Raw genomic sequence first — 16,927 nt, 5'->3', positions numbered from 1 at the left:
ACAAATGGTGGGCCAACAAATGGTGGGCCAACAAATGGTGGGCCAACAAATGGTGGGCCAACAAATGGTGGGCCAACAAATGGTGGGACAGACTGGGCCAGCAAATGGTAGGCCAACAAATGGTGAGACAGACTGGGCCAACAAATGGTGGGGCAGACAGGGCCAACAAATGGTGGGCCAACAAATGGTGGGACATCAAATGGTGGGACAGACTGGGCCAACAAATGGTGGGACATCAAATGGTGGGACAGACTGGGCCAACAAATGGTGGGGCCAACAAATGGTGGGCCAACAAATGGTGGGCCAACAAATGGTGGGCCAACAAATGGTGGGCCAACAAATGGTGGGGCAGACAGGGCCAACAAATGGTGGGCCAACAAATGGTGGGGCAGACAGGGCCAACAAATGGTGTGGCACATAAATGGTGGGACAGACTGGGCCAACAAATGGTGGGACAGACTGGGCCAACAAATGGTGGGACATCAAATGGTGGGACAGACTGGGCCAACAAATGGTGGGGCAGACAGGGCCAACAAATGGTGGGCCAACAAATGGTGGGGCAGACAGGGCCAACAAATGGTGGGGCACATAAATGGTGGGACAAACTGGGCCAACAAATGGTGGGCCAACAAATGGTGGGCCAACAAATGGTGGGCCAACAAATGGTGGGCCAACAAATGGTGGGCCAACAAATGGTGGGCCAACAAATGGTGGGGCCCGGCAGACTGGGCCAACAAATGGTGGGCCAACAAATGGTGGACCAACAAATGGTGGACCAACAAATGGTGGGCCAACAAATGGTGGGCCAACAAATGGTGGGGCCAACAAATGGTGGGGCCAACAAATGGTGGGCCAACAAATGGTGGGCCAACAAATGGTGGGCCAACAAATGGTGGGACAGACTGGGCCAGCAAATGGTGGGCCAACAAATGGTGGGCCAACAAATGGTGGGCCAACAAATGGTGGGCCAACAAATGGTGGGCCAACAAATGGTGGGCCAACAAATGGTGGGCCAACAAATGGTGGGGCCAACAAATGGTGGACCAACAAATGGTGGACCAACAAATGGTGGGCCAACAAATGGTGGGCCAACAAATGGTGGGGCCAACAAATGGTGGGGCCAACAAATGGTGGGCCAACAAATGGTGGGATAGACTGGGCCAGCAAATGGTAGGCCAACAAATGGTGGGATAGACTGGGCCAGCAAATGGTAGGCCAACAAATGGTGAGACAGACTGGGCCAACAAATGGTGGGGCAGACAGGGCCAACAAATGGTGGGCCAACAAATGGTGGGGCAGACAGGGCCAACAAATGGTGGGGCACATAAATGGTGGGGCCAGGCACAATGGGCCAACAAATGGTGGGCCAGACTGGGCCAACACATCAGAAAGCGTTACACTTCACTAGACAGAGAGAATTGCTAATAGGGCGGTTATAATGGAGGTAAAACTACACACGTAGGCCTACACCATCTCACACTCAAACATCCAAACACACAGTGAGATATTTAAACCAAACTTAATTTAACCACGCATTTAATTACACACATTTTGAAGTGTTAGCGTTTCTACATTTTTTTTACAAATATTATTATCATTGAATAGTGTTCAAATATTATTTTAGTAGTTGTAATAAAGGTATAACATAAACTGAGAGCGGTGTCAACATTCGTCTAATTGAAGCCAGATATTGAAGTATAAATGTGCATAGAGCAGATGAAGTAGAGTTCGGCTGTTTTATTGCCTTGAAATAAGGGAAGAGAAGTTAATATTTAAATAAATGCATTTTTTTCATGACGATTTTTTTTTTTTTTTTTGCTCACTAAAAGAAATTATTAATTTTTAAAAATTATTTTTATTTAATAATTTATTTTTTGAAAATAAGCGTATTAGGAATTATGAATTCTATTTGCCTCATAAATAATGCCCTATCACATGCAACCCATCATTTTCAACCGATTAGGGATTTCTTATCTCTAAAACATAGACACATACAAACAACAGCCTTTAGAATAGCATATAGAACAGCATCTAGTTGACTAAAGAAGAAAATAAAGGGACATCACCTTGGTCATTAGCCTCTACCTCACTTGGCACCGGAAGTCCTATCTGAACATCCTCTACGTCAAACTGGAGCGGACCAACGAGTTCCCCCTCGCTAGTCTGTAGGTAAAACACGTACACGTCCCCGCCTACGTACTTGGCTTCAGCGTCCGTATCAATTGCCTCGCCTTCCGAATCCGCGTCACCGGAATTGTTCGAAAGTTCATGAGAGTTACGGTTCCTCAAAACGTACTGCACATTTCCGGTTTCATCTGTTTGAGATTCCTCTTGTTGTGGGGTGTCCCCGCCCCCGTATATGGGAGGCAATCCGTCCGTTTTGTTGATGTAGAAGGGTTCGTCCATGTTGTCGTCGGTGTGGTGGCCATCACTCTCCTGCTGGACGTGGGTGACGTCAGTCGGCAGGTTGTGTCGGCCTGAGGGCAGCTCGTCCTGGGGGTCCGAGTCGTACTCGGGGGGGTCGGAGTCGTACCTGGGGAAACTGTCGCTGGAATCGGACCTGGAGAGGTTGGACAGGTCTAGCTTGAAGACGTCACTGGGCGCGCTGTGGCTCAAGTTGTACCCGTTAGGGTTGGTCGTGGTCGACGGTCTTAGGCTGGCGAACGTTGGGTTGTGGTCCTTGTTTGGTGTTTTACCCAGCTCACCAGCTCGAGCTATATATACCTGGTTGACGCCCCCTGTGTTGCTCACTTCCGGTCTTTGATCGTTAACACGCTGATCAACATCCGGCCTTTGATTTATGACACTAGAGTTATCGTTCATTGAATGGGCGTGGCTTAACCTCGTCTCGTCGTGTTGAGCAAAAGGGTGTTTCACATTGTAATCACTGTAGTGCCTGGCTCTGTATACCGCCTGGTGGCGCTGGGCCCCGCGGCCTGTGACGTAATCGTACGAATGTCTCCGGAATTCAGGTTCTCTGTTTAAAGCCACATCGTTGACGTCAAGGTAGTTGTTTTGTTTCTGGACCACCGGATGCGGCTTGGAAACGCCTGGCTTCTCTGGAATCGGACTGTAGTGCTGGACGCTGGCGCTCGCACGTCTGACCCTGGGCTCCAAACTGCTGAAGGACGGTACGGTGCCACTGCGGGCACGGGTCATCTCTAGGTCCCGCTGGTGGGTCGTCTCACGAGACAGCATCCGCTGGTTGGCCGGCCAGGACGCCTGGAAGTTGCCGTGGACCGGCAGGTGGCGCTTCTTGCCCGGGTAGTTGGTCGGTCTCTCCTGGTCCCGTTTGCCGTTCATCTCGTTAATCTCGTTACCACGAGAAAACAAAACGTCACGAGAACAAAATGGCGGCTCACTTTGTATTCCGTTCTCAAAAATGACTAGATGGTTTTTGTGGGAAAATTTCTTCTATTGGATGATATTTTTTATTGTACTTTTCTCAGAGGATGATACTTTTGGAAGAATTTGTCCCAGAGATCTTTGTGGAAGAAATTATCTTGAAGTATGATATTTTTAAGAAAGTTTTTTCATGAGTATGATATATTTGGTACAGCGTTTCCCAGAAATGTTCGATAGATATTGAGACTTTAAGTTATCTGCTTAGACAAGATTTGATAAGGAAAGAATAATATGACCCATAGCACTTGTATAGTTGCCAGCAGTATCAGATAGAGGTTTGAACCTCTTGACTAGATGATATTAACCTGTATGGAATTGGTTGTTCTACTTCAGCTCGTCAGCGTTCAGATTACAGAAGACAATTTCCCACTGAAATCCGTCGAAAAGACTTTGAGCGCTATTTGTCCCTCTTCCATGAAAACACTTCACATCCTATTCTCTTAGGTTAGATCTAAGATCAATAGGACGCGAATATTTGTTGTGCACAAAACATCACGGAAACTGAAGCACTCTACTGCTCACTTCAGGTATGTCAACATTCTCTAAAGAATCGCACGACCGTCAGGAGTAGATTTTAAAATCCACTTGGCAATCACTTTCTTCAGTTCTCGCAAGTTCTCGAGTCCTCGGTCTCTTGCAAGCAACACTCCGTGAAAACCTATGTGTTCTGTTGTCACATTTGCATACACCACACCAATTGTTTGACAACTTGACACTAAATATACCATTCCCTGATGCGTGTTCTTTTAATAACTATCGTCTCTATTTTCACTTCTATTACCTCTACAACATCCACAGCGATAAATTGACTAGCTGATAAAATTTGCTGCTTTCCAAAACTTAACACGACACTTTGAAGAACAGAAAGGAGTAACTCAATATTCTGCTATCGAAAATTAAAACGATAATCCAACAGACGATCTTTGAGCTAACCACAACCTAACGATATTTTGACGAACTGAGAAAACGAAGTTGAACCACGAGTACAACACAACCAAAAGCCGCACCATCGGCCTACACTTCAGCACCAGACTAGCGTGCCACGCAGCGGACGCTAATGAAATGCCGCTTAAAGATATTGATTACCATTTAACGACTGGGCGACCCGTGGTACCTACATAATCAGGCGGGGATGTTTGTGTTCCCTAAAGATAGAACCACAAGGGTTACGGCTAAAGGGGGATTGTGTGGGGGTGTGTGGGGGTGTGGGGTGGAACAAACAATGCCTACGGGAAATGTGTCTCAAACATGTCTTTGTTTTCTCCACACTTGGGTTCTATTTATAGCTCTTTTGTTTTTCCGGTATTTTGTCGACGTGTTTACAAAGTTTAAAATAGATTTTTCAGCCTTGGTAGGTTTGTTGTTTCTACAAGTGCCATCGATTTTACCAACAGTTTTTTACCTCATGCAGAGTTTCTATCTCATCCGGTTCTTTAGTGGTCACTAGCTCGAGGCTGCGACCAGGGGTAGTTAACTCTACGCTAGGAACTTGAATCTACAACTGACTTTTAACTACCTGCTTCGGGAGATATATTTGAAGACGAGCATTTGAAACGACATGCAGTGGTGAATTGATGAAACTCTAGTGTCGCCTTAGGTTAAGGTTCCTTAGCTTAGAGTAAAGCTTACAATTGATGAAACTCTAGTGTCGCCTTAGGTTAAGGTTCCTTAGTTTAGAGTAAAGCTTACAATTGATGAAACTAGGGTCGCCTTAGGTTAAGGTTCCTTAGCTTAGAGTAAAGCTTACAATTGATGAAACTAGTGTCGCCTTAGGTTAAGGTTCCTTAGCTTAGAGTAAAGCTTACAATTGATGAAACTAGTGTCGCCTTAGGTTAAGTTTCCTTAGCTTAGAGTAAAGCTTACAATTGATGAAACTAGTGTCGCCTTAAGTTAAGGTTCCTTAGCTTAGAGCAGGGGTCTCCAAACTTTTCAGTCCGAGGGCCGCATTAACTATTAATTTTCAGTTCGGGGGCTAGTTTCTTCCAGGCATGTTTTCGATTTTTCTGGGTAAAGTTCCTCAGTCATCACCAACAAACGTTTTTCCGTGGACAAAAAGATCTCCGCGGGCCGGGTGAGAGGACCTCGCGGGCCGCATCCGGCCCGCGGGCCGTAGTTTGGAGACCCCTGGCTTAGAGTAAAGCTTACAATTCTCCTGTTGTGTGCTGTTTTCAATGAAGTCATGCATATCTGAAAAAAAAGTTGCTGGTGATTACTGCCATCGATTGATCGATCTTCTGAACTGTTGTATTGGTATTCATTCAATCGATCGGCTTGGGTTATCGTTCTTTTTTTTTCAATCAGACATTACAGTAATTTGTCGACTACACTTAAGCCAGGAATGATTAAGTGCTCTGCTCCTATATAGGTAGTGTAAATGTTGACAAATAGATACATTTGATCTTGATCTCCGTGTACTGTAGTTAATCAAGCGTGGCGACGGTAGAGTACTTTTTAAAAATTTCCGCAAAACAATTTTTACTTTGTGGCCGGAAATGACACTCCGCACAAGCTTTGTTGTGTGACTGGGATTTATATGGGCGCTTGTTACACGCCCTCCCCCCCTCCCCGCTCCACACACACAACAACACTTATAACTAAACTACCAATTAGTTTATTCCTATATTTACTAATCACAACTGAATGTAAACTTGATCAATTGATTTGATCCTAAATATATTGATCATTCAATTGACGAGTCAGTGATTTTCATAACAGTCCTGACTCTGACGTTACCTCCACGATACAGAAACCCTGATGACGCCACTGGCGAGAGATGGAGAATGACCAGAAGAGTCAGCGAGATATTTAGGATCGAGTGCTAACAATACATGACCAAGAATATTGATGTAGCACTTGTGTTTTGACTCTGGTGGGTCTCTGGACCAAAACATGTACACGTCATCGGTGGTATCAAATGGTCAACTACCACGTTAACTCGCACACAGTAACTCCACATAATAACCACTCATTCCAAGCCCGCATATTAATCCCGTACGCTAACCCCACACACTAACCCCGCACACTAGCCCCACACACACAATAACCCCACATTCTAACACCACACACTAACCCCACACATTAACCCCACACACTAACCCCACACACTAGCCCCACACACACTAACCCCGCACACTAGCCCCACACATATTAACCCCGCACACTAGCCTCACACACATAATAACCCCACATTCTAACCCCACACACTAACCCCACACATTAACCCCACACACTAACCCCACACACTAGCCCCACACACACTAACCCCGCACACTAGCCCCACACATATTAACCCCGCACACTAGCCTCACACACATAATAACCCCACATTCTAACCCCACACACTAACCCCACACATTAACCCCACACACTAACCCCACATACTAGCCCCACACACACTAACCCCGCACACTAGCCCCACACATATTAACCCCGCACACTAGCCTCACACACATAATAACCCCACATTCTAACCCCACACACTAACCCCACACATTAACCCCACACACTAACCCCACACACTAGCCCCACACACACTAACCCCGCACACTAGCCCCACACATATTAACCCCGCACACTAGCCTCACACACATAATAACCCCACATTCTAACCCCACACACTAACCCCACACACATTAACCCCACATTCTAACCCCACACACTAACCCCACACACTAACCCCACACACTAACCCCACACACATTAACACCACATTCTAACCCCACACACTAACCCCACACACATTAACACCACATTCTAACCCCACACACTAGCCCCACACACATTAACCCCACACACTAACCCCACACACTAACCCCACACACTAGCCCCACACACTAACCCCACACACTAGCCCCACACACATTACCCCGCACAGTAACCCCACATATGTACAAACGCTTATTCTCACTCTAGATCGAACTACTTGAACATGTTGAACTTCAACTTTTAACACTCAACAACAGAAAAACGCTAACCCTGAGTGTCGGCATTCCACAAAATCTTAATCACTAACTCTAACCCACATCGCTAACTCAACCTTAAACCTAGACTAACCCTTATCCCTAACCCAATTTTAACCCAACCTAATCCCAACCCAAAGTCAACCAAAACACAACGCAACACAAACCGTAACCCATCACAACACAATCAAAACCCAACCCTAATCCAATCCTAACCCAACCCTAATTCAACATAACCCTAACCTAACCCTAACCCAACCTTAACCCAACCCTAACCCAAGCCTAACCAAACCCAAACCAACGCAACCCTTACCCAACCCTAACTAAACCCTAGCCCAACTCTTACCAACCCAACCTAACCTAACCCACCCCAGACCCAACCCAGACCTACCCAACTCAAACCCAAACCTAACGCAGCCTAACCCAACCCAGCCCAACCCAACCCTAACCCAACCTTAATCCAACCCAGACCCAACCTAACGCAACCTAACCCAACCCAACCCAACCCTAACCCAACCCTAACCCAACCCTAACCCAACCCTAACCTAATCTAACCTAACCTAACCCAACCCAACCCAACCCAACCCTAACCCTAACCCAACCATAACCATAACCATAACCATAACCATAACCATAACCATAACCATAACCATAACCATAACCATAACCATAACCATAACCATAACCATAACCATAACCCTAACCCTAACCCTAACCCAACCCCAACCCTAACCCAACCCCAACCCTAACCTTCCTCCAGTACAGCCATCAGATCATCCAGCGTCTGACACTCCACAGTGAAAAGGTTCTCCACATAAAATCCTTTGTTCTTGCTCCACCTGACCGTCAGGTAGCGCCTCTGGCTGTTGTTCAATAAATCGATCACCTGCATCAAAAATTGATTGATTTTACCTGCTCGCCTATGTTTGAGATCAGCGAAAGATATCGTATGTTCAGTTAAAACAATGATAATCGATTATCTCGTTCGGATTGCTTTTAACAATACCTAAACACCCAACCCAGTATCGGTTACGCAACCATTGTTATACATTTCAAATGAACTTTTTCAAACCAGAGTTGTAGAACCTGCTTTTCCAACAAGGAAAAGAAAGGGAGGAAATTCTGATAAAAAAAACTCGATTGTAAAAATTGTGAACAAAAGCTGATCAAATCTAGCCAAGAAAGTTTACTCAGCAAAAAGGGGGAAAGTTATACAAACTAATTACGTCAACTACCTTTTTTTTTTTTTTTTTTTTTTTTTTTTTAAATTACGTCAGCTACCTGTTCGTTGTAGACCTCCAAGAACGAAGCCTTGACAATTTTCTGAGCGCCTTGTTTCTTCTTCAGCTGGAACAAATACTTGAACGAGCGCTGCATAAGTCCGTACATCTTGGGGTCAGGGGTCACTCCCTCGGTGTGAAACTATAAACAAAAGAAAAAACAGTAATTATTATCAGCCATCTGTATTTTTTAATTATCAGCCTTTAATCCCAAACTTACATTTTTATTTCCTGGTCGGTTTTAAATTACATAGCGACTTTCATGAGCTGAGAAATGTCTGAGGTTGACTTACCGCCCCTGATATACAGACTGATCGTTTGGCTGGTGCTATCTTCTATCTATATATATAATTCTCCTCTCGGAGACGCTAGAAAACAAGTTGTAAGCGCGCTCCCTACCACCCCACCCCTACATGGTCTGGTGAGCTGTGGTTAACGCTAAATGTTTACAAGCAGAGCCGGGTTTAGTGACGACTATTAGGGGCAGATAATTTAGTTTGAAACGATTTTAAACGTAAAGGGGGGGGGGGGGGGTAACTAGGTGGAGTTTACTTTAACGGAGGGGGTGGGAAGGAGGGGGGGGGGGGGTATCGTCCTTAACGAGCTACTAGTAGTGTTTTAAAGAAATATTTTCAGTGGCAGGATTGGTAGTGTCGAATTCACAAATTATGAATTACTGAAAAGTAGAAAAAACAACAACTAAATAGCGGCGTATGATACGCCGCGGGTCGGCTCGTATATATATATATATATATATATATATATATATATATATATATATATATATATATATATATATATATATATATATATATATATATATATATATATATATATATATATATATATATATATATATATATATATATATATATATATATATATATATATATATATATATATATATATATATATATAAAAGTCTCCTCTTGGAGACGCTAGAAAACAAGCTGTAAACACGCTCCCTACCACCCCACCACTACATGGTCTGGTGAGCTGTGGTTCACGCTAAATGTTTACATTCGTAGAGCCGGGTTTAGTGACGGCTATAAGGGGCAGATAATTTAGTTTCAAACGATTTTAAACTAAGGGGAGGTAACTAAGAGGAGGCTGCTTTCACGGGGAGGGGGGGGGTGTAGGGAAGGGTTGGGGGAAAGGAGGGTGGGGGTAGTATCGTCCTTAACGACCTACTGATAGTGTTTTAAAGCAAATATTTTCAGTGGCAGCATTGGTACATTATTACTGAAAAGTAGAAAATAAACAACTAAATAGCGGCGTATGACATGCCGCGGGTCGGTTCGTTATTGATATTTGTGCATGGAGCTGAAGAGCCGCATCTTGACATCAAAAGAGCCGCAGGTTGCCGACCCCTGTTTTATACAGTTATCCGTGTATGACTTTTTGAAAGACGTCCCTTAATTTAGGGGATCCAAAATTTATCTAAGATCTCGTAATACATCATGAAAATAATTGTATGTCCTCAAAATTGAATAGAAGTATGTTATAATAAAGTTACCGTTTTTAGACTTTCAAACAAAACATACAGTTTAGTATTCAATAAGTAAAATATATTGTTTTTACAAGGTTACATAGCTAATATAAAAGATTTATTATAATTATTGCGTAATGAAATTTAAAGCGTTTTATTGTGTTTTTCAAACATGTCTTAGATACACTTGGTTAATTTAGCTATTTTTGTGAAAGCTATTTCCCCTGAATACCAACTTTGGTGTTTGGATTTCAAAATGGGAGATAATTCGTTGCTTAACTTTACATTCATTTAAAATTCCTGCACCTTAGGTTGACCGCTTACAAATAAATACAACTTTAAGTTATTATTTGCTACGAGCCGACCCGCGACATATCAAACGCCGCTATTTAGTTGTTTTATTTTCTACTTTTCAGTAATTCATAATTTGTGAATTCGACAGTACCAATGCTGCCACTGAAAATATCTATATATATAATTCTTTTCTTAGAGACGTTAGAAAACAAGCTGTAAGCGCGCCTTGCAGTCCCCTCTCTTCCTCTCTAGAAAGTCTGGTGAGCTGTGGTTTACGCTAAATGTTTACAATCGTAGAGCAGGGTTTAGTGACGGCTATTAAGGGCAGATAATTTAGTTTGAAACGATTTTAAACTTAGGGGAGGTAGCTAAATGGAGGCTGCTTTCACGGGGGGGGGGGGTAGTGGTTGGGGGAAAGGAGGTGGGGGGGGGGGGGGGGGGGGGTTATCGTCCTTAACGACTTACTGATAGTGTTTTAAAGCAAATATTTTCAGTGGCAGCAGTGGTACTGTCGAATTGACAAATTATGAATTACTGAAAAGTAGAAAATAAAACAACTAAATAGCGGCGTATGATACGCCGCGGGTCGGCTCGTACCATATAACACACATACAACACACATACAACATACAATACAGACTGATCGTTTGACTGGTGCTATACCATATCTAACACATATAGCATATTATAAACAATGCCTTACGTAATCCTGACTATTCATGACACATCAAACATCATACCAAAATGTAATGTTTTTTTTTTTAAATTTTGTATTTTTAAAAAAATAAAAAATGTAATTAGTATAATTATTTTTTACTTAAAAATTTAAATAAACTAATTATAATTAAGAGGCGAGAATACTTTAAGTTAGCACATTAAACCAATTACCTTTTGCATAATAAAGTACTTGAACGATATGATTAAATCAATAGATATTAATCTCAGCATTAAAATTGCTAACAATTTTTAGCGCAATTTCCATACGGACAATTGCGATTATTAACTGGTCATTTCTGGATGGATTGATGGTTGTATGGATGGATGTATGGATGGATGGATGTATGTCCGCAGCTTTAAGTGGTATCTCCTCCTCAACGAAGCAATATCGAGGACTAGTTCCAAAAACAAATATGTTAAGCAAGTTCCATGGACGATTGTGGGCCCAAAAAAATTCCCGGAATTCCTTGCTGGATTTCCCGGAAAAGCCAAAAAACCTCGAACAAATGCAGTTTTGCTCCATATCTCGGCAACCAGACCACTTAGCGACTTGAAACATTTACCAATCGATTCCTGTGATAATTTAGACCAATATTGCCGAAGAAAGTTTTCAAAAATATCCTTCCGTTCGGTCACAAAAATTAATTAAAAACATTTAAACTGAGCATCGTGTAGGTTTTTAGCGCAAAGCTGAGGTTCGAAAGGATTTTACAATAGCGAATGAGCGGAGGTTCGAAAGGATTTTTTTTTCGACTGATACGGGAGGCTAGCCTGTCGCGACGTGGGATCGTTCGCGTCACTGCGCGCGGCAAGAGAGAGAGAGAGAGAGGGGCGAGCTACGCGTCGCTCGTTTTTTTCCACGTGCTAATGTTTACAAACAAATACTGATATAAACGTTGTAATATTTTTTAAACTGAGCATCTTGTAGGCCTACTCGTCCGTTGATATAGGTTATTTTTTCAATCTATAAATAATAAATATTTTTTCTATTTTGTTTTGAATTATTAAAACTACTTGTGTTGCATTATTTATTTGCTGAATATATGATTTATCTCGATTTAAAATTGTTATGGATAACATAAGGAAATTGCGCTTAAATTGTCACTAGACTTTTTAATAACTTGTTTTTTGAAATTGAAATACAAACATTTAGATATAAGTGCATTCAAAGAAATAACTAGATTACTATTATAAACAAAGAAAGAGATTTAACATAGCTGCCAACGGAACACAAATGTGATAGTTTACAATGCCATTGTTGTGAAGACTAAAATATCAAGTTTTTTGTGAACAACCGAGATAAACCAATACAATAGGCAAGTTGAGGTTCTAAAATGGTGACATCAAAGCTACCACTTACCACTTTAGTGCCGTTTTTCTGGATTAAAATGTATAAACTAAACAATGAAATAATACCAATTTCAAATATATACAAGATTTAAATGGAGCAATGCAAAGATTCCATTTCGAAATGTATAAGCTAAACTATGAAATAAGTTCAAACTAAACTAATTTTACTTTAAATGAATGAACAATAAAAGAATGCCACCTTAAAATGTATTAACCAAATAAATGTGATATTTTCATTTTAAATGTACATACTATATACATCTACACCTATATCACGACACCAACACCTACACCATGACGCCAACACCCACACATACACCAAGACCCCAACACTTACCCCGACTCCAACTCCTGCCCCGACCCCAAAACCTACACCGTGACTCCAAACACCTTGATACCAGCACCCACGCCATTTTCGTTAAGCAAATAATACAGGGGAGTCAACAACGGTATTTATGCGCTGTAGTATTTTCAGAGTAGCACCCCTTTTGTGTTTTTTTTTCGTTTTTTTTTTTTTTTTTTTTTTTTTTTTTTTTTTTTTGCCAACTGGATGAGTATAGTATAAGTCATCTGTTGTTTTGTGTAAACGAAATAGAGGGGTCAATTAAAATTTAATTGACCCCTCTATTTCGTTTACACAAAACAACAGATGAGAAATTATGTGTACCTTTGAGCTAACTGACTAGTGTTGTTTATCTTCTATCAAACTATCATTTATCGGATTATTGATTATACTGATCTCCAACTATAGTTGTTGTTTTTTTTCCGAACAAGTGTGTGTTTGGTTCTTGGTAGTATTGTAATCACAGGATTAGTTTTATGGTCAGAAATTAGGGTCAGGCCTATTGTAGTATTTGGTTTAGGATTTGTGCTGGAGATAGGGTTGGCGTTGACAGTAGTAAGCCAAATTTGTATTTAGTTTATCGCCAGTTATCTAACGCCCCGGTCCCCTGTTTTAAGATGAAATTGTTATGGCATAATCGAACCCCAATACCTACAACAAGACTGTATAACCTACACCAAGACCGCATTACCTACACAAAGACCCCAATACCTACACAACGACCCTATAAAACTTTAACTTTATCACCGGCCAATGTTTCAATTGACCTTGACCTACCTGTGCTGGAGGGCCTGTCATCGTGTGAGTTTTCCCACTCCCCGTCTGACCAAAAGCAAAGGCCGTGCACGTGTACCTGGACAATAAGATCATTACACAACAAATTGAGTGTTTCCCTAAATGGTATCTGATGTACTATTTCAATAAAAATATAACTGGTACTTTACGTACTATAAGAAACAGAAATTGTTCCGTGGATGGAAAAGAATAATAAAACAGACATTACCAAACAAACAAAGTCCTAAAATCACTCTATTATTTATTAAAAAATATTTTTCGAGACTACTGAAATCACCACCACATAAAAACTATCTACCTGTTCATGGCGGCCTCCAGCAAACCCTCCACAAACCTCCGACCCCCCCCCCATGTAAAACTCTTCTACTTATAGCGGACCATCAAATTCCCCCCTACCACCACACCCCAACATACCCACCTGCCTCCTCCCCCAGGTCCCCATCAGTCCACTACCCCATCCCCTACATAAAACCATATATCCATTCATTACGGCCTCCACTCCTACTCCAAACTCTATTCCCCCCTCCCCGCCCCACCTACTCCCTCACATACAAACCATGTGCCCGTTCATGGCGGCCTCCACCTACCCCCCAACCCCCTAACCCCCCAACCCTCACATAAACCCCTGTACCCGTTCATGGCGACCCCCACCCCCACACCCCCACCCCCGCCCCCACACCACGCCCCTGACATAAAACCCATGTACCCGTTCATGGTGACCTCCACCCCCCACCCCACCCTCACACCCCCCACCCCTCACATAGAACCCATGTACCCGTTCATGGCGGCCTGCACCCGCCCCCCCCCCCCCAACCCCAACCCTGACATGAAACCCATGTACCCGTTCATGGCGACCTCCACCCCCAACCCCCAACCCTTCCCCCCCACCCCACAAATAAAACCCATGTACCCGTTCATGGCGGCCTCTACCTACCCCCCCCCCACACACACACCCCCCACCCCACACACAAAACCCATGTACCCGTTCATGGCGGCCTCCACCTACCCCCCACCCCACCCCCACCCCACCCCCCCCCCCCATCCCTGACATAAAACCCATGTACCCGTTCATGGCGACCTCCACCCCCACACCCCCACACCCGCACACCCCCCCCCCCACACCCCTGACATAAAACCCATGTACCCGTTCATGGCGACCTCCACCCCCACACCCCCACCCCCGCCCCCCCCCCCCACACCCCTGACATAAAACCCATGTACCCGTTCATGGCGACCTCCACCCCCAACCCCCAACCCTTCCCCCCCACCCCACAAATAAAACCCATGTACCCGTTCATGGCGACCACCCCCACACCCCCAACCCTTCCCCCCCACCCCACAAATAAAACCCATGTACCCGTTCATGGCGACCTCCACCCCCACACCCCCACCCCCGCCCCCCCCCCCCACCCCTGACATAAAACCCATGTACCCGTTCATGGCGGCTTCCACCAACTTCTTGATGCCACAGTTCTCAAACACGTCCTCCTGACCGGCATCCGGCTCAAAGACGACGTTAAACTGGAAGTTCCGGATTGTTCCGGCATTGTTCACCTGACATGACATATGACAATAATTTCATGAAACATCTCACCTGACATGACATATGACAATAATTTCATGAAACATCTCACCTGACATGACATATGATAATAATTGCATGAAACTTCTCACTTGACATGACATATGACAATAATGTATTAATCACATCATCTGATATGCCATTGCGCAAAAAAATTATGCAAAATCTCATCTGACATTATATAAATAACACAGCAAGTTTTATATATTTCAGATGTGTATACAGTACAAAATAAAGATTTTAATAAAAATATAACAATTGATTTTTCTCGAAAATTAGATTCCCACTATTTACATTGTATTAAAATCACAATATTTATATAGTAGCCATTGGTATACCCTTACATTATGCAATTGTATTTTTTGTGTGAAAATTAGGTTAGGTGTGAGGTTTGTTATATAAAACTACATTAGTTGCATATAAGAAGGTCATATCGAGTTTTTAAGGGAAGTGGATGGAAAAATGTTTCTTAAATGTACACACACGTTATCCCTAAACTTATCCTTAAAAAGCAATAACAGAAACAAAAAAAAGCGTGGATTAATCATCTTTCGATGACGCTAGTCTGACGAGTTACTCTAGGCAATGTCATTGTAACATCAAGTTGCTAATGGATTTGTTTTATTACATACAAAAATCATGGCACTGTGTGAGCGCTGTTAGTGCGTAAACTGTCCGTACACAAGCTTGGAAAACAGCGCAACGGAAAACTGCCCAACGGAAAACTGCGCAACGGAAAACTGCGCACAAAAAAGTGCGCAAGGGCATTTATGTTTTCTTAAATCGAGCATTTATAGACATTAACATAGAATGACCACTGCCTTGAAGCCTAATTAAACACTTTTCCACGAAATATGACAAAAATAGTAAAATTGTATTTGCGCATTTTCCCGTTGCGCAGTTTTCATTTGGAACGACTTACAGGGACTTCTAAGTATCAAAATATCAGTCCTTAAAATATTTTGGAATAACTTACAGCCACTTGTAAGTACCAACATGTCACTGTTTTAAATATTTTGGAATGACTTACAGCCACTTGTAAGTATCAAAATGTCAGTGTTTGAAATATTTTGGAATGACTTACAACGACTTGTAAGTATCAAAATGTCAGTGTTTAAAATATTTTTGAATGACTTACAGAGACTTGTAAGTACCAAAATGTTCAGTGTTTGAAATATTTTGGGATGACTTACAGCCACTTGTAAGTATCAAAATGTCAGTGTTTAAAATATTTTGGAATGACTTACAGCGACTTGTAAGTATCAAAATGTCAGTCCTTAAAATATTTTGGAATGACTTACAGCGACTTGTAAGTATCAAAATGTCAGTGTTTAAAATATTTTGGAATAACTTACAGCGACTTGTAAGTATCAAAATGTCAGTCCTTAAAATATTTTGGAATGACTTACAGCGACTTGTAAGTATCAAAATGTCAGTGTTTAAAATAGAATGACTTACAGCGACTTGTCCCTCCCCAGGGAAGTCAGCCACAAACTTGTCTCGTCTACCGGACTCATTCGGGTTCAAAGGTCGAACTCTGTGGACAAAGGGACGCAACTCGCTCACCACAAAATTATTATACATTTGTTTCCCTTGAGTTCAATTCAGTTTTAACAGATGTTACTGCTAGTATCCATTTAAAAATACATTTTAGCAAGACCTGAGTATTCAAAAGTATATTAGTAAATATTAACCACATCAAACTCATAATCT

At 42.5% G+C, this 16,927-nt stretch overlaps 1 protein-coding gene across 1 annotated transcript in view; it reads right to left on the bottom strand.

The window, feature by feature from the left end:
* The window catches only part of LOC131931478 (uncharacterized), a 57,241-nt gene that overhangs the window by 23,299 nt on the left and 17,015 nt on the right, over window positions 1-16,927 (bottom strand). Inside the window, exons 6-12 of the mRNA XM_059288289.1 lie at window positions 16,673-16,751; window positions 15,065-15,186; window positions 13,615-13,690; window positions 8,646-8,786; window positions 8,115-8,250; window positions 4,002-4,072; window positions 2,067-3,414 (exon numbers count right to left, since the gene is read on the bottom strand). Of these exons, the coding sequence (XP_059144272.1) occupies window positions 2,067-3,414; window positions 4,002-4,072; window positions 8,115-8,250; window positions 8,646-8,786; window positions 13,615-13,690; window positions 15,065-15,186; window positions 16,673-16,751 (1,973 nt within the window). The remainder of the gene's footprint in view (window positions 1-2,066; window positions 3,415-4,001; window positions 4,073-8,114; window positions 8,251-8,645; window positions 8,787-13,614; window positions 13,691-15,064; window positions 15,187-16,672; window positions 16,752-16,927) is intronic.

The sequence above is a fragment of the Physella acuta genome, unplaced genomic scaffold (genome assembly GCF_028476545.2).
Source record: "Physella acuta isolate Inbredline_101_S28 unplaced genomic scaffold, ASM2847654v3 ptg001978l, whole genome shotgun sequence".
Lineage (NCBI taxonomy): Eukaryota > Metazoa > Mollusca > Gastropoda > Physidae > Physella > Physella acuta.
This window is presented reverse-complemented; position numbering and strand designations above follow the sequence as displayed.